This window comes from Meles meles, chromosome 6, assembly GCF_922984935.1.
Source record: "Meles meles chromosome 6, mMelMel3.1 paternal haplotype, whole genome shotgun sequence".
Lineage (NCBI taxonomy): Eukaryota > Metazoa > Chordata > Mammalia > Carnivora > Mustelidae > Meles > Meles meles.
This window is the reverse complement of record NC_060071.1, coordinates 121730580-121748482: the sequence shown is the minus strand read 5'-3', so window position 1 is coordinate 121748482 and position 17903 is coordinate 121730580. Positions and strand designations below refer to the sequence as shown.

The window sequence follows — 17903 nt, the reverse complement described above, 5'->3', positions numbered from 1 at the left end:
GTTTCTAGGCTCAGACTCTGGTTTAGGAACGGGACCTAGGCTGACACAGCCCGTGGGTTAGTCTGAAGGGCTGGCTGGCCCTTGAGCCACACAGGCCGCCGAAGTCTGGGGGGATTTGGGAGTCCCCAGCCCCCACCCAGAGACCAGACAGGGCTTCTGTACCCCAAACCCAGAGAGAAGGGGGAGGGGAAATGTTGACTGTCCGTCCCAGCTGGTACACGGCCCCATTCCCCTGACCCCCAGCAGCAAGCGACTTGCTGCTTCCAGGATCAAGCCGGGAGCAGAGAAGGCCTGCATGGCCGCCCTGTGCTCGCCCCTCTCCTCTCCCCAGGTGCACCCCGAGGGCGGGGACCCTGTGCACTCTACCTGTCAAAGCAAGGCTCTGCGCAGCCAGGTTTCAGGAGTCGAGTTGGGGGGTGCGATGATGAAATGCAATCGCCTTTCCCAGTTCTGACTCCCGACACCCGAGAGGCACCCCTCCCGGCTCCGCCAGCTGTGGCTTCGGATACGCTCTTATCTCTAGTTACACGAGGGATGTCGTTCTTAGTCTGAGGCTTGATCTTCCTTTCTGTTCGCATATTTTAGATTGCCAAGAGCCTTTCCCTTCACTGCTCTCGCTTACAGCATCCCGTTCCTGTGCTGTGGGGCGAACGCGTCACCTCGCCCGACACGCCAAAGACAGACACCGCACAGTGGCCGTCTCTGTGCTGCATGTCGGGTGACTCTGCGGCCCCACACTCATTTGGGTCACTGCTATTGTATGTCCGGGGAGTCCCTGAACTTTCAGAGGTTTGCTTGACAAGATCTGACTGAGCCGCTCTGTGGGGGAATTTCTCAGGCTTATCAGATCCCTTGAAGAACACTTTAACCTCATATCTGAAGGTACAACCAGGCATGGCTGCTGGCCCCTGGGAGAGACTCGCTGTGTAAACCCTTCCCCGGATCCCCTTGTGTTCAGTGAAGGAGCCCTGATTCCTACTCCCCCAAGCCACCTCTGGATTCAGAGACCCGTCACGTCTCCTCCACAGAGAATAAGCCTCCAAACTCCTACCAACGTGGGTTAAGGCGTTGCCTGCTTTTAGCCCAAACTGTCGTTCACGTCCCTTCCGGAGCTACTTGGTACCACCAATTCCTGAATGGAGGTGGTGAGAGCGGCTGAGGATTGGGCCGCTAGGGGGTGAGGTTGTCCGCCCCACACCACACGGCTGACGGGCCAAAGCTGGGTCTATGGGACGGCAAAGCAGGTCTACAGCCTCAGCGGCCTGCTGACCACCTGTCTCTGCAAGCCTGAGGTCTTGGGGAAGGACCCGTGACTCACCTTTGGTGCGGCCTGGGTGCCGGGAGAGGGAGGTGGAGCTGGAAGGGGTTGTAGTGATAGCTGAGGTCGAACAGGTCCGGGAGCTCAGCTCCGAGGGCCAGAGCTTCACGGCTGGGTCAGCGGAGGCATCTGTGCGGTCAAGGCTGCCTCTGTGCGGGGACCCTTGCTTTGGTTTTAGGTCCCCAGGGCCTGGGGCAGAGAAGGACATTGAGAAACAGAATGGCATAATCCTGTGCAAGGCTGGGCTGCCACACTGAGGCCTAGAAGCAGGGGCACCGGGGGTGCACAGACCACAAGGACGGAAGCTGGGCTGCGGTGCTGACAGGAGGTCCCTGGCTACGGGCCTGTGGTTGGGGCTGGGGGCAGAGAGGCTGGCCCCAGCTCCACGCATGGGTCAGACTGGGGACCCCGAAAGGCTGGGACAGGAGAAGGACTCAAGAGGAGGAACCAGCTGTTGCCAGAAGGCCACCATGTGAGCTGTGGGCACGTGTGTAACTCGGATGCCTGATTATAAAGGATCCTGATGAAGTCTTCTCAGGGTTTTGCTAGGCCTGCAGCCAACGTCCCGAAGGTCCAGGATGGATGGATGGACGGAGAGACGTGCATCCTGCCAACTGGCTTCATTTAGGATTTGAGAAGGCAGCTTACCCCTACACTAACAATCACTTAAGAAGCCTGAACCACTGTACGAGTGACTTTTTCCATTTCTTGTGCTCGTCTGCAATCGCTACATTATCTACCCTGAACACATACTCCCATTAAAAAAATTTTTTTCTGTAAAAACATTAAAAAAAAGAAAACAAAAAACTCTCCCACTGCCTAGTAGTAGGAACAGGGCCAGGCTCTCTCAATGGAAGATACGTGTGCGGCCAGAGCCCTGAGCATGAGGACAGCCCTGTTTCGTACCATGTCCCCCTCTAGGTACCCCAAGGCCGGGACCCGGTGCCACGACCTCCCGCGGGGCTGATCCCGCCGGCCCTTCAGCCACTTGGGGGTCTGCACTCCCTGGGACGTTTTCAATGCCCAAATCTTACAACTTGAAACCAAGGCAAAATTTGGATTCTGGAAGATACCCTTGATGAGAAGCAAGATTCAAGTCTGGAGGAATGAGTCGGGACAAGCATCCAACAGGTGCAGTTAAAATGAGGAGCGGAGGGGAGGTGGAGGGGAGCGGACAGCACGGATGGCAGAGAAAAAGGACAAGGCCGACAGCATGCTGGCGAGACAGGGTCCCTGAGGACCGGGGCCATGGGTGCCCAGGGTCCCCGAGGCGAAGCATATGACATGAAGTCAGTGCCACATCAACCGACCTCAACAGCTTAATCGGTATGTATCTGTCCGTACAGTTACCTTGCTTTTGTAGTGACACCGGTTTCTCACGGACAGTTGCTAACAATCTCTCCCTTGAATTTAAAATAAATTTAAGCGATAACAGTGAGTCAATTCAAGGGAAGACATGTACATGAACCACACAGGTGGATACAAAGATGTGGCAAAACTCAGAAGACGGCATGAGAACGACAGCAGACAGCAGACAGCGCAGTAGCTAAAGGCCTCTATCGACCAGCGTTCCCCCTGCTCGGGGCGTGAGTGGTGTGCGGACGGGCTTTCTGTCCGAGGCCGTCTAACATCCGAGTCCAAGAGGTCGTAAAACTTCATTCTGGGCTGACCTCTGGCTTGGCAACATCGATCCAATTATACAAACTGCTGGAACACAGCCATAAATCCTTCGGGACCCAGAGCACGTCTACAAAGGGCCTTGACAGCAAAAGCCACAACTCAGTGCTCTGACGGAGGAGGAGGAAAGGACAGCAGCTTTAAATTCAGCTGCTTAGAAGTCTTCAAAAAAAAAAAAAAAAAAAAAACCAAAAATCTCACTTGACAGAGGCCGTCTATTTTAGGAAGCAAAGCAACAACTGACCAGTTCTGCTTCACACACGGGCGCGACATAGGGCTGCGAGTGCGAGCGTGGGGGGGGCGGCACCCGGCCACCGGACTTACTTAGCGCGGACATCCTGGCCCACGGACCTGCGCGTGGATGTCCCGAGGCTCCCTACAACTGTGCTGTGCTGCAGAAATGGTCCAGAGGGTGTGACAACTCATCTTCTCTTTTGAAATCAGAATCCACGCTGGCTACTTTAAACTTGGCTTGGAATTGGGATCAGGAGGAGGAGTCCACTGGGGGTCATCAGGCCTTTAGGTACTTTTTTTTTTTTTTTTTTGGTTTGTTTGAAGTTCAGAAATGAAGGAGGATGCATGATGAAAACACATGATAAAGGAAAAGGATTAGAAATCCCCAATTTCTGAAAAAGGGATAGGCTCGTTAGGAGAGGATGGGATGTCAGAGGAAGACCAGAACCGCAGGCGTTTAGAGAGAGTCGGATGGGCCGTTGGAGACTTGTCTTTGTCCTTGCTTTTGCTTCTCAAAAAGGGACTCTTTTTGCGCTGAGTAGCTAAATGGTTATTCCCCGGATACCCAAGAGAGGAAGGAAAAAAAACAAAAAAAAAAACAATAAATGAATGAAATGGATAATACAACAAACGACTCTAAATTAGCTAAATGCAGGCAGGAGGTCAGAATCCTGTCCGACCCAGGAAACATGGGAACAATACCCAAGACAAGCCCAGAATCAGGACTCGGTGAATCGTTTATGCTCTGACTCAACGTGATCAACGCAGGGGCGTCTTAGCGCCAACGCTTCTCTCTGCACGGGATGAGAACTGTGTATCGCTCAAGGAGCCGAAGGCTGAGACTTTTTTCAATTTCGACGTGTTAAATTATTAAAGGAGGATGTTTATTCATTTAGGACCCGGCTTCTCTTACTCATCCATTTTAATGACAGGCCCCCTGACACTCTGGGGCACGCCCCACTCCCATTCCTGTTCAAGGGCCCGGGAAACACCTCACGGTGTGTTTCTGGCCTGATGCCACGGGAGGGCGGTCTACTGAAGCACTCACCAATAATTCTGTGCATCTCAACCTCTTCTGATGGGACAAGTTTCAAAATAATGAAAATAGCTCTTTTTGCCCCCCACCACCAAGAATGTTTCCTTTAAAACCTCCTGCACACCCTCTACTCCAGTCCTGTACTTCATGGATGGTCAGAGCCCTCAGCCGTATTTTCTGAACACGACGCATATGGACACAGCAGGGCCACGGGATTTCTGATTTAGGATCCGGGAGGATACCACGGCCTTGCTTATTTCTGCCACCACAGCGCCACCTGGTGGTTGGTGCTCGCGCCACAGAACAAGGGGCCCCAGGTTCTCCGGCTCGTTCTAAAGGGCTTTACCGGCACATGCAGGTGACGAGCTCCAGCTCCGCAGCCCCGCGTGGGCATCCCAGTTCCACCAGAGATTATACTGGCAAGTGTTTAACATCTCGTCAAGACTCTCTTTGAAGGAATGATTAATCATGCCCACCTCAGGGGGTAGTTAGAACTCCGAGAGCCGGGTAAAGCGTGTCAGTCAGCTAAAAGGAGCCCGGAAGGGACGCCCGGTACGTGCACAGCGGCTGCTGCTGTGAATGATGTTCCCTGACCCACTTGTCCACGGGCCGGCGCAACAGCCTGGACCAGTCAAATACTTTTTTCCTCCCCAAGTTTTCCTAGCTCATTAGGCCGATGGTAATCAAGTCAGTTCAGAGAATAACACAAGTTGAGGGGATAAAGGCCAACAACTCTGAAGAGCCTACGGGAAAACCTGAAGTGAGAGCGCCCAGCTAGACAGAAACCAAGGTTCAGCCTCATCATCGCTCAGTGGCTCCTGAGCCCTTTACCTAAACTGGTCTCCAGCATTCGTCCCCACGTGTGCGCACATGCATGCTTTCTCCTCTGCATTTGAACGTGACACAACAAGACCCACTGAATGGTGCCCCCAAAAGGCTTGTGCCCACGTCACACTCACGGGGCAGCTTGTCACCACTGGCCCTCAGCACCATCACAGCAGCCTGCGGGGGCACAGGGCTCTCAGGCCTAGGCCTGGTCTTCAGAAAGTTCCAACGTCCTTCACAAAAATTTAAATTGCTCAGGGTGCACGCCTGGCGGGTTTAGGGGTAAAGGATCCATAAACTAATATTTAAAAAGTAAAGCTGAAAACCTAACAATGTTTCTGGCAATTCCTGTGTTTAGTTGCTTCTGAGGTACACAATTTCCCCCATTCCTTCACATCTCCGCAATCCGGACACAGCTCCGATGGGTCTGATGGTCACCGCTGGCCAGGTGGGGCCTCTGACGGAGCGGTCACGGGCACACCCCACGCACGGCGCTCCTGTGTTCCCCGTGTGTCTGTGCACAACAATCTGAGTCTGCAGAAGAGCCCTCTAACCAGAGTGTGACACAACCACGAACTCCTCAGGCTGCCTGTGCTTCTCCCGGCAGTATAGACAGCAATTACACAGCATACCGCTGAGAGCCTCTTAGGTTAGAGGAAATACACCACATACGACTAGGAATCCATGTCAGAACTTCTGGCAAACTCCAGAACACAGCTGTAAGTACAAAGGTAGGCAGGGCTCCATGGCTGGGAGGACTCGGGAATTCCTGAAGATCCCGTGTATGCACAGAAGGGATTAAATGCACCGAGGATCTCCCTCCAGAAACAGCTGCCCCTGACTCTTTGACACACACAGCCCTGAAACACACACCCCTGAGCCCGTCTCCACTGCACCTGCGTCATCATCGGCCCGGGACGCTACCACAGCTTACATGACGTGGGACACTCCTCGTTCTAAAATAACAAAACTGTCACAGGACGAAGCTGCCAATGTGAATTTGTATTCTCTACTGGGCGGCGAACCTAGGCAAGGAGGCAGATCTTTGTGCAAGCCACACGCCCTCTTGTTCCTATAGGCACGCGTGTGACACCCACACTCTGTCTCTCGTCCTGCCCCATCCAGGCAGAGCCCTTCCGAGCACCCGTCCCCTCCTTCGCCCAACGGCAGCCTGGTCAGCTGCTCCTACCTTTCCCCACAGGCCCGTTGAGGGTGTCGCGCTCTTCTGTACTGTTGGAGCCAGATGGGGTGGCCTCGGGGTTCTCTGGCTGCAATCTGAGGGCCTGAGGAGATGGCGAGGCCGGGTCTGGGGACTCCACCTGCCAAGGAGGGCTCTCGGCAGTGGACTTCAGTCGTTCTCTGGAACCTTCTTTCTTTGGTTTGATGAACTTGACTAAGGCTTTGGCACCAATCCAGTGGTTCTTCCTAGTGAGAAGCAGACTGTTAGGAGGATACAACCAACCCTCGATGCCGCTCCAACAGGTCACGGGGTGCCCTGACGTGAGCCGGGCTTTTCTTCATAAGCCGTTAATTTGGGGTTCAGAATGATGGCGCTCCTTGCCATCACTACGATCACTGGATTTGGGGCGCAGGGATGGTAGAAATGCGCACCGTGGCAGAAATCCACACTAGCCTCTTGGGGAAACAGAACTTCAGACATGGTGTAACATTCCAACTCTTGATTATCTGTGCAAAATAAAGTCCCACCCATGGGCGATTTTTCAGTCAAAATGCCATTTTGGGACTGTGTCACAGACCTCCTTGTTTTCTGCTGATGTTAATAGTAAGTGGAATAAACTGACATTCTTCAACCAGTCCCTGGCATGAAGGAGCCTGGGAGAGCGGGGGCGGGGGGGAGGGAAGAGTGGGCTGTTTAAATGAAAACCAGCAAATTTCAAGAGCAAGCGATAGAGCTGCAGCTGTTGGGAAATGGGGGCATTCTGATATCACCAAAAAAGTTAGCTCCGAAACTAGATAGTACTGCATTTGCACAAAGCATTGGGTCTCATCTGGGCCTCCATTTCTGCCAGACAGAGGGAAGAGGACTGAGGTTCGGAAAATCTGTGGTTCACCAGAGAACCTTAAGGATTCACGGTGATCCTAACTTTGAGGTTGGGCTGGGTTGGGATGTGGAAAAGGTCGGCTCCTGAGGCTCAGGCCTGATCCAGGGGAAGGCCTCCCGTAGGAGGCTGGCACTCCGCAAAGACTGGGCCGGCCCCACCGCCAGGGGGATGCTGCTCCCTGGAGAAAGGACTGAATTTGTGAACCTGCCCTGGGGTTCAGGGAGTCCAGAGGAATGTGTGTGAGGCCCGGAGGTTCCCGTGTTTAAAGGGTACAGGTACACAGCTTCCGTCCCCCAAACAGGAATGTGACATCCAGTGTCTTATTAAATCGTGAGACAGAATCTCATATGGCCACCCTTCTGTCCCACATTAATGGCTCCCAAACCACAGACTCTCTGCCCCCCCTTGCCAAGGGTTGTGGCTAAATAGTGTCTCGTCAGGGTCAGCTGGCATCCGCTGACCCTCCCAGGACAAGCTGGGGGACAGAGGGTGAGACTGAAAATCTAACTCCTTCAGTCCCGGGGGAGGCCTGCAACACTGAGGGCCTCCACAGAGCAGGAGGCATGGGCCCTCCAGGCCGGGCGCCGCTCTAGGTGGGAGCGCGTTCCACTCCACTCCTGCACGAGGAAGGGCTCTGCTCTGGGCTTACGTCCCCGACACATGAATCGACTCACTTCTTTGGAGCAGGATCATAGAATTTGTACTGATCCATGATCTTTTCTTCCAGTTTCTCCTTATGCCTCCGCAAGGCATTTAATTTGTCTCTGTGAAGAGAGAGGGAAGGGGGGGTTGTCAATCCCGTTGTAAATAAAGTAATGTGAATTCATCCGCCCAGCCCAGGACCTTTTCTGGGAATTGGACGTCATCGTGCTCATGACCATCACGACCATGAAGTCGGGGATGTGTGCGTGGAAACGTCTGGCATGGCTCCGGGAACCTGGATACCTTGCAGAGTTGTGCTAGAACACTCAGGGTTGGGGTGCAAGTCAACTCAAGCAAAACCCTCACCATCTAAAACTTATGTACTTCTAGAAGCCCCAAGGACTTGCCAGCCAGGTCGTTCACAACACTAGGCATGAGGGGTCGGACACAGAGTTTGTGTATTAACAACACCTGTGGTGAGGGGGGAGAGGTGTGCCTCTCCCCCTCGGGACGCTGGGTGGGCATCAAGGTCGAGAGAGTCAGCTCTGCCAAGGCACACCTCTGACCCAGACCCACTCTGACACCGGGTTTCTGATGACCTTCCCACGGGGGCAAACTCGAAAGCTTTTGCGGGCCAGACCAAGGAGATAAAGAGCAAAGCAGGCCTGGAAGGAGCAGGGGAGTTGTGGGGATGGTAGCCCCGGCAGCTGGCCACCAGGCAGGCATGCGCGAGACCTATAGGGCAGATCTGTCAGTTTTTCAGAGAAGCCAGGACACCGAGGTTACTGAGCCAAATCTCCTGTAAATGTTGGGAACCAGTTCACGTTTTCAGAAACACGGAAAGGATCAAGACACGTCTGGACCCCAGGCCTTGCAGTGCTTACGCTTTATCTCAGGGAGTCATGGGGGCTAGAGCCCTCAATCCGCCTTGCCCACAGCCGCCAGGAAAAGGAGGCCTCTGAACCAGAGGCGAGGGCTCGGGCCCCTCTGCTGTGAGGCTGGTGGGGTTCCACCTGAACTGAGTGCCGAACCCGCAGCACACAAATGCCTCCACGAAGAGTGACAGCTTCGTGAACCTTCCGTTTGAGTTCTTTCCCTGAGATCCTGCTTGTTGGCACCGTCCTGTTTGTTTTTCTTTAAGATTTTATTTATTTGACAGAGATCACAAGCAGGCAGAGAGAGAGGAAGGGAAATAGGATCCCTGCTGAGCAGAGAGTGCGATGTGGGGCTTGATCCCAGGACCCTGGCATCATGACCTGAGCCGAAGGCAGAGGCTTTAACCCACTGAGCCACCCAGGGGCCCTGGCACCGTCCTGTTTTTACAAGTGAGCTTATATTCCAGAAGCAGATTCCGAAGCTTCTGGCAGTAGGCATTGCCTCTGAACAGCAAACTAGAGCCAACCACGACAGGTGCACAAGCCCAGACCCATTCCAGGGACGACAAGAGAAGGACGTGCTGGTAAGATGGACTGTCCCTATGCCCTCGGGACACCAATGGGCCCGGGGGCCGTTCCTTGCCCAGAATGTCATAGGTCCTGGCACGGGCCCGGGGAAGCCAGAGCCCCTCGGTCTACAGGCATCGCTCACACACACATCCTTACATGTACTGCTTCTGCTCCTCATGGTACTGTTCCTTACTCTCCAAGTTCTGCTCCAGGAGCAGCTGGTTCTGCTGGCTCAGCAGCTGGATCTGGCTCAGCAGATGATGATTCTCTTCCTCCAGGTTCCCCTTGAGACGGGACAGCAGCTAAAACACACATCAGCATGTCAAACAGTGCAACCCCAGGATTCCACCGCTGGGAACCCGGCTTCCAGGGCAAGGTCACACGCACAGAGACGTGCTCCTCTCCTCCTGTGAGAACCTGCAAGGACCGAGTGCGCCACCAGCCCAGGGACAGCCGAATCCCCACCTGCCCCGCCCCAGCTGGTGGCCATCAGCCACGTGAGGCCATGGAGCACTGCAAACGTAGATGGTCTGAGCGGTGACATGCCGAATTAAACAAGGATTCCGAAGACTTCATAGTAATAAAGAAGGGAACATAAGATATCTCAGTAAGGGTTTTGGGGGGTCACACGTCAAAATGGTATTTTAGATATGTTGGCTAGACAGAGTAGATTATTAAAATGAGTCCTGCCCCCCTTTTCACTTTTTTAGTGTGGTTACTAGAAAACCGTAACTCAGGTCTGTGGCCTGCATTATATTTCCGTGGGGCAGCTCTGCTCTGGACAAGGGTTGGCACACCTCTTCTGTGAAGGGCCCAAAACTAAGTATTTCAGGCTTGCCCGGCCGGCCGGGGGTGTCTGTGGCAGTGTTCCCACTCGGCCGCCACCACCACCGGAAACAGCCACGGATGGCACGCAAACACACGGGTGCGGCTACGTCCCCATCACAGACACTTAAGTTTTTGAACATTTCCACCCGCCACAACCTATCGTTTGGGAGAATCTCCCCACCCCTAAAACTGTACACAACGGTCTTAGGTCACAGCTGTCCGAGAACAGGCAGCGGGCTGGACGTGACTCTCGGCTGAGATTTGCCAGCTCCTGCCTCGGAGTACCGCCATGGAGATGCAGCAGGAACATCGCAAGCCTGGGCCTTAGACAGCCTCGGGGATCCGGCCCCCAACCTCCTCCACACACCCCGTGCCCCAGCCCCAGCACAGGGGAGCTCGGAGGCAACTGTGTGCCCTGGGCCTCTGTTTTCTCAGCTGTGATGTCCCACCGGGCTACTGGGAGCTTGAAGGACAAGGCCTCTGAGAGGGTTTCTGGACAAACGAGAGGCAAGAGGAGCTGTGTCCCAGGGAGGCTGCTGTCCTTGGGGCTTCTTGAAGGGGGATGGGACCAGGCCGCTCTTGCCAGCTCCACCCACTTTGCCTTCCTTATCTGTCCTGGGATCTGCTCATAATCTCATCTGAGATGGTTCTGCTGCTTAAGAAGACAAATTTCCCACTTAGCACAGCACATGGGACAGCTCTGCCTCTCTGGAAACCAGGGAGCCCCCGAGTGAGCACTGTCCAAGCTGCCCTGGGAGCCGGAGCCAGAGTCAGCCACCCACGCCACTTCTCTAGAACAGTGTGGACACGGAACTGCAATGGTGAAAGACAAGGGTAGACACAGCGGCGGGGCTGGATAAGAAACCACCCCTGCTGCTCCCATGCGCATCCCCGAACCTGAGAGAAGCAAAGGGCAGCTGGACAGGTGCTTTCTGACACATCCCTGCCCACCATGGCGGCTGTCTCCCTTTCCAATGCCTCCGTTCCCTCTTGGCCCCTGGGCCACCCCCACACGGTCTTTGAGCGCCAGCGTCAGCGCCGACCCACCAGCACCCCGGGCGCGGAGCTCTCGGCCGTGTCCTGAGGCCTCACCTCGCAGTGGTTGTCCAGCTTGGTCAGCGAGATGTCCATGCTCTGGTGTTGCCCCTTCAGCTCGTCGAACCGCGCCTGCCAGCGGCTCAGCTCCAGCTGGGAGTTGTTCAGGGAGGTCTTCAGCTCCTTGGCGTGGGCATGTAGCTCCTCGTACTCCCCTCTCAGCTGCTGGTGCAGGAAATTGACCCTGGGGGTGGACAGCCACAGGCCAAGGGCTGAAGGGCATGACAGGCTCCGTCCCCGCTGGGCACCCTGACACAGGACGACAGCCTCTCTGGGCCTCAGTTTTTTCCAGGTGTAAAATGAGGGGGCTGAACAGAATAAGTTTTCAAACTGTGCTCCTTGGGGTTTCTCTGAGGGTTCCCCCAGTGCCCCATGGTGGGCTGGGGGAGACAGAGTGGGCAGGCTCAGACACGTGCCCCAACGCAGCCTCACCGTGATGCTCTCTTTTACATTTAACGCTTTGGCCTATCCACATGCGTACTTGGAAAAAAGAGTTCGGCTGTTAACTTTTTTTTTTTTTTTTTTAAAAGAAACACTGATCCAGAATATTTTTGCCTTAAAATCGTGTGTCTAGGGCGCCTGGGTGGCTCAGTGGTTTAAGCTGCTGCCTTCAGCTCAGGTCATGATCTCAGGGTCCTGGGATCGAGTCCTGCATCCGGCTCTCTGCTCGGCAGGGAGCCTGCTTCCCTCTCACTCTCTCTGCCTGCCTCTCTGCCTACTTGTGATCTCTCTCTGTCATTAAAAAAAAAAAAAAAAAAAAAAAAAAAAAAAAAAAAAATCGTGTGTCTACGTCCAGCTCTTCTTCCCAATTTCAAACTCTTTTCTAATTTCACCTCCTGAGATGAATAAATTAGGAGATGCCAGGGAATTAGAGAAATCCTCTAAAATTATCCTCATCGTCACTATCATCCAATCAGGGCTTCTGAGGGCAAGATTTGGAGGCCCACAGACTACATCTGCACAGATGTCCCTTGTTCGGCCTAAAAGCTTCTTTGAAATGGATCAGCGTGCCAACATTTAAAAACCTGAAGGTCTCACATCCACGCTCAAATGTCCTATTTCTCTTACAGAAAAAAGCGTAAGACGGAAAAATAACCTGGAAAGCTCTGGGCAGGCTCTCCCTCCCCCGTGGGCCCAGCCTCCCCAGGTCCCTGGAGGCCGCCGAGTGTGTGGCCCCAGAGAACACTCGCACAAGGACTTGGAGAGGAAGCAGCTTCACACGGTCATGCCTTTGTGACGAGACAAGGCCTGATTCACGTCCTGACTCTGCCATTCACGGGAGGCACTAACTCTGAACAGGTGAGTTCATCCCTGAGCCTGTTTACTGAACTGTTGCTTAAAAGGGGGGCGGGGGGGAGATGAGATACTGGTTGTACAGCAGAGTCTTGTTATTCAAGGGAGTGATGCTCTAGGAAGACCCCAGGATCACTGGACTGGCGGGAACTGAACCATGGCCTCTTGGAGAAACACAGGGTATATGTTCCTGCAAGCTCTGGTCACACTGCAGTCAAAGGATCACGACATCGATTATTCAATCGGGGATTCTGTTTGAAGACCCCTCAGGGAACATACGGCCACAGCACCATAGCTCGTGCCTGAACGGAGCTTCTTGAACGTGTACTTTCTCCAGAAGGGAGCACAGCCTTGCACTAGGAGCCCTACACCACACTGCAGCCCTCACTTGGGAGCTATTTTAAATAACTGTGGGGGCGCCTGGGTGGCTCAGTGGGTTAAAGCCTCTGCCTTTGGCTCAGGTCACGATCCCTGGGTCCTGGGATCGAGCCCAGCATTGGGCTCTCTGCTCCGCAGGGAGCCTGCTTCCCCCTCTCACACTCACCCTGCTTGTGTTCTCTCTTAAGCAAATAAAATCTTTAAAAAGAAAAATTAGCAAAATTGCCACCAAAAAGCGCAAAATTATAAAAACACCATGGCACTGAAGAGACTTCAAAAAGGATGCTTCTTCACGGTACGAGAACTACAGTAAGAAAGCAGAGCACCCTTGTTCGCCCTCAGCCAGAGACGTCTCTGGGTCGTCCTGGGCATGTGAGTGAAAGCACCTTCTCCGTATCAATCTGGGGCGATTGTAGCAAGGAGGTGAGTTCACAAATAGGGAATGTGTGAAGAATGAGCATCCATGGCGTGTCCTTCCTGAGACTGCCACGTGGCCTACATCAGAGGAGGGTCCGTGCTGGATACAAGGCGCCATTCCCAGGTGTCACTTGGGTCCTTCCGTCCCAGCCACCAGCTAGAGTTCCCTCTCAGCCTGTGCCCCGCAGCTGTGAACATGCCAGCCAGGGGACCCCAGGGACCACTTGCGGTGGGGCAGGGTGGTTGTGGTGGGGCAGGGCGGGTCTATGTGAAATCTGGGAGGGCAGCTGTCCTGCACGGAGCCTGACGGGGTTCTGGGTGCTCACCTGTCCAGCTCGCCCCGCAGCCGCTGGTTCTCACCCACGGCCATGGCGCCCGTCCTCTGCTCCTGCTGCAGAGCCTCCCTCTCAGTGTTCAAAACCTTCTCCCGCTCATCCAGCTCTGCCTTATGCTTCAGCATGTCCTCGTGCCTGTTGGAGGGGAACGTACCCATTGGGAGCTTGCCCGGGGCCTTCCCTTCCTCTGGAACGAAGTCCCCGGAAGACTGTGGAACCTCCCACAGAAAACGGGGTTCCTCTGGCCGCTGCTCTCTGCAAAGCGGAGGGGGACAGGGCAGGGAACAGGCGGGGCCTCTTCTTCCCACCTGACAAGTCCGCACAGTCCCCTGGACTTCCTGCTGAAGCAGGACCCCCTCCCTTGGCCACCTGGGCACACCGAGACTCTCTTTTCTGCACTTGGACCCCTTTGCTTCGGGAGTTACAAATACTTACTAGGTGGCTCACCAAGCACAAACAGATCTAAAAGGAACCACAAAATAAAGAGCTCCATTCCAGCAGGTAATCGCTCTTGACCAGGGGCTGGGTAAGCCCTCTGCCCTCCTCCCCTTGGGAACCGAGTCTCCCTGCTCTGGGTCTGTCTTGGCTGTAGGGATGGAGGCTTAACCGGCAGGGGCCCAGCAGCTGCCAGAGGCCAGGTCTTCACGTGCACACACGTGTGTGAGCACACACACATGCGCACATCCCCTCCCCTTTCTCATGGGCCCCAACCACAGCCCTTTCCCTCCCCCATCTGCTCGGTTCCTTTCCCCCCTTCCTGCAGCCCCCGTCTCTGTGGTTCTGGCACAGCGGGCTCTGGAGGGCAGCAGAGCGCAGATGATGAGCTCTGGCTGTCCCTCCTGCGCACGCAGCATCCGTGCTCAGAGAGGACTCGGGATCCCCTTCTAGACCAAGGCAGTGACTGACACACCGCCTTTCAGCCGTCCGCGCTCAGGGAAACCCTTCTTTCCAGACCCCCTCCCTTGTCTGAGCTGTTCACACTCGCAGACGGTCAGACCACAGTGTCCAACCCGTCTTCAGACCTCCACCCCTGGGCTCCCAGTCCCCACGGCAGCCGCGCTCGAACCATCCTGCCACCAGGAATCGTCGGGGAGTAAAACTCAGAAACACGCTCGGGCGGCTGTTCAAGGACAAACTTTCGCCCGGCCTTCAGCCCCAGGGTGGAGGCTGCCCCACTGCGGACAGGTGTACGGCGGGAAGTGGAGGCTCGGTCTAGCTCTTCAGGTGATGACAAGTCTCCAGGTTTGACAAATCAGGGCCACAGGCAGATGATTAAGGTTCCCCAAATCCTGCTTCCCTACTATAATGGCTTAGAAAAGGGCCAGTGACCAGGGATAACTGTAACCACTAGTAACCACCGAAGGGCAGGACACGCTGGGCGTCTTGCTCATCCGTGAATCCCGGGTATGAGGCCGGGCACTCAGTAAATCTTTCTAAGAGAATTAAGAAACAAGCATCTAATGTCAGAGCCATCACCCCTGTGTTCCAGGTACCTACATTCTCAAACTCCCAGCCCTGCTGCAGACAGACCAAAGGTGCCTCCAAGCCACCTGCCCAGCCAGGGAAAATTCGAGTACTACAATAGTTCCGCCCGCTGTATGGACAAGGAACCAGATGGCAACCAACAGTCACTCCTCCCTCAAGGCTGGTCCAGATTCCACCTGCAAAAACCTTCCCCCTCTAATCAGACACTAAGAATACCACGGGGGGCTATCATAACACATAGGTGCCTGGTGAGTGGTGGGCATGGAGCTCATTCCAGAGCTCAGGGAATGCTGTGGGCTCTACTTCCCGAGCCAACTGGGAGCACCCCTCCATGTCCAGACAGAGCATGTGCACATAGTACATGCTAAGTGTTGCATGAAGTATGGGTGGGCTCCAGGGGAGTGAGGGCGGAGATGCCTGGAGACAGAAGATGCTGATTTTGGCTTACTGGGGGCAGGTGTCCCAGCAGCCCCTGAAGGAGGGCGATCTGGGTGGGTAAAGCAGGTAGAGGAGCCCAGAGAGAGGCAGAAAGGAAGCAGCGGGTGAGTGAATAAATGAACGTCACCACCTCTGTGCCCTCGGCGTCATTACACGCCCTCACAGGGCTCCACTGACCCAGCGATGAAGGCGAGTCAAGGGAAATGCCAGCCTCTCTGCAGAGACACAGCTTCCTCCTGTGTCCCAGCCAGGTGCATGCCACCCCTCCCTCCCGCCAGATCCCTGCCATAGCTGCCCGGGTGCCAGGGCTATCGGGGGCCCACCCAGGGCAGGAGCTCAGGCAACACAAGCTGACCCAACAGACCCGACACCCAGGAGTCTGGGTTGTCAAGGGCGCCAAGTGAAGATCTGTCCAATTCAGTGCAGACAAATTTGAGGTCAGGTAAGTAAAGGAGAGCAGGCAGGTATCAAGAGAGAGGGATGGCTAAAATGGACTTGGTTTCACTCTACTGTTCTCTTCCCTTTCTCCATATTCCAAAGCTGCCAAAGTTGAAGGCTGGAAAGCAAGGGTCCCACACCCAGACAGGGAAACGAAGCAAGTCACTGTGGATTGGCAGTGGCGGGGAATGTCCTCTTTATGCCCGATCTGGAGTGGAGTGGGGAGGGGGTGGGAGCCCTCAGGGCAGCAGGGACCCTGAAGCTGGGTTTCCCTGAGCTGGGATTCGCCATGGCACTGCCTTCTCCATGCGGGGGGACCCTCCCGTTGCTCAGGCTCCAGCTGCACGTGCTCCCAATGGCTGAGAGTGACTCCTGATTTTACACCCCACCCCCTTCTGGAAAGTTCCGGAGTCCTGGGCAATGTGAAGCAGCGGGGCCAAGAGGGAAGGCGGGGGAGGCCCCCAGGCGGGGAGGTGACCCCCGGCGGCCCCGACGCCTGCACGCACCTCTCGCGGAGCTCCCTGTGCTCCAGCTCCAGGTTGCGGTGCAGCGTCTTGAGGCAGCTGTGCTGGCGGATGAGGGCCTCGTACTCCGAGGACTGGCGCTCGTGCAGCGCGGCCAGGTGCTCGTGGTCCTGCATCAGGGCCTCGTGGGCCGCCGCCAGCCGCTCCTGCTGCCGCAGCAGGTTCTCGTTCTCGCTCTCCTTGGCGGTCTGCTGGTTCTGCAGCTGGGTGTACTGCGCGGTGAGCGCGGCATTCTGGGAGCTCAGGGTGGAGTTCTCCACCTGTGGAGGGAGAAGGGGCAGCCTCACAGACCCCGCGTCCCCATGCGCGGCCACCGCACCAACACAGGAGGCAGATATCAAGACCACGGGGACCCTCCAGGCAGGCAGCACCCGCCACCGGGACATGGGTGCCATCGCCTCTGAACTTCAGAACCACTCTGGGGGATGGGGGCACAGCAGACCATCCCAGGCGGCTCCGTCTCGTGCCCCTCCCCACAGGTGGCCTACTGAGGCAAATTGTGTCCTTTTTCTGGATAAGCTCCTTGGGCACCCTCTTTGACCACTTTTAAAGGTCTATTTTTCTAGGACCCGTAGAAAATCAGGAACAAGAGAGAACACCTGAACACCACCAGCAGCCACCCTCACCGAATGAATGTTTACAGGACCACGGCCCAACAACATCCCAGACCCCCAGAAAACCAAGCAGGGAGCGCTAACTCACTCTGGGGCTGGAGTGACCAACTGCAAAACCAGACAGAGACCTCCCCACCACCACCACCAAAACCATGAACTGATACCCTATTTCATTATTTTTGTTTTAAGATTCATTTATTTATTTATTTGACAGAGATCACAAGGAGGCAGAGAGGCAGGCAGAGAGAGAAGGGGAAGTAGGCTCCCCACTGAACAGAGAGACCAATGCAGGGATCGATCTCAGGACCCTAAGACCATGACCTGAGCTGAAGGCAGACGCTTAACCCCCTGAGCCACCCAGGCACTCCCTATTTTGTTATTTTAAAAGAATAAACCCCAGCCCCTTTGCCAAATAGTTTCCTACATACCGTCCCAACCCAGGCTGCACATTTTCAAATGCTTTTCTCACAAATGGCATTAATAAAGGATTAGTTCATTTCCCTACAATCTGTCAACCATAAATAAAAACCAACATCCTCGACTAGGTGGCATGGGACGGGAGTTTTGCTAGAAGCTCTCAACAGCCTTGCAGCCATTTCACCCCCTACTTCCTTCGTGAAGACTCAAAATTCCCATCAGCTTAAAAAAGGCTCTGCCAGCGTTTATAGTAAACACACCTCATTAACTCTGTTGAGCTCAACGCGTCTGAGCCTAGGATCTCTTTCCAAGTCACTCCTAGTAAAATCTCAAGGAACAGACTTGGGGAAACAGGCAACCCTACAGGGCAGAGCAAAGAAACCGAGTCGCCAGCCCTGCCG

At 55.0% G+C, this 17903-nt stretch overlaps 1 protein-coding gene across 2 annotated transcripts in view; it reads right to left on the bottom strand.

Moving 5' to 3' along the window:
* Positions 1-17903, bottom strand: part of CCDC88C (coiled-coil domain containing 88C) — a 126247-nt gene that overhangs the window by 12467 nt on the left and 95877 nt on the right. For both annotated transcript variants that reach the window (XM_046007733.1, XM_046007734.1), the window contains 7 exons: positions 16454-16731; positions 13578-13721; positions 11161-11347; positions 9397-9542; positions 7828-7917; positions 6280-6515; positions 1319-1507 (listed from right to left, as the gene is read on the bottom strand). In XM_046007733.1, coding sequence (XP_045863689.1) covers positions 1319-1507; positions 6280-6515; positions 7828-7917; positions 9397-9542; positions 11161-11347; positions 13578-13721; positions 16454-16731 — 1270 coding nt within the window. The remainder of the gene's footprint in view (positions 1-1318; positions 1508-6279; positions 6516-7827; positions 7918-9396; positions 9543-11160; positions 11348-13577; positions 13722-16453; positions 16732-17903) is intronic.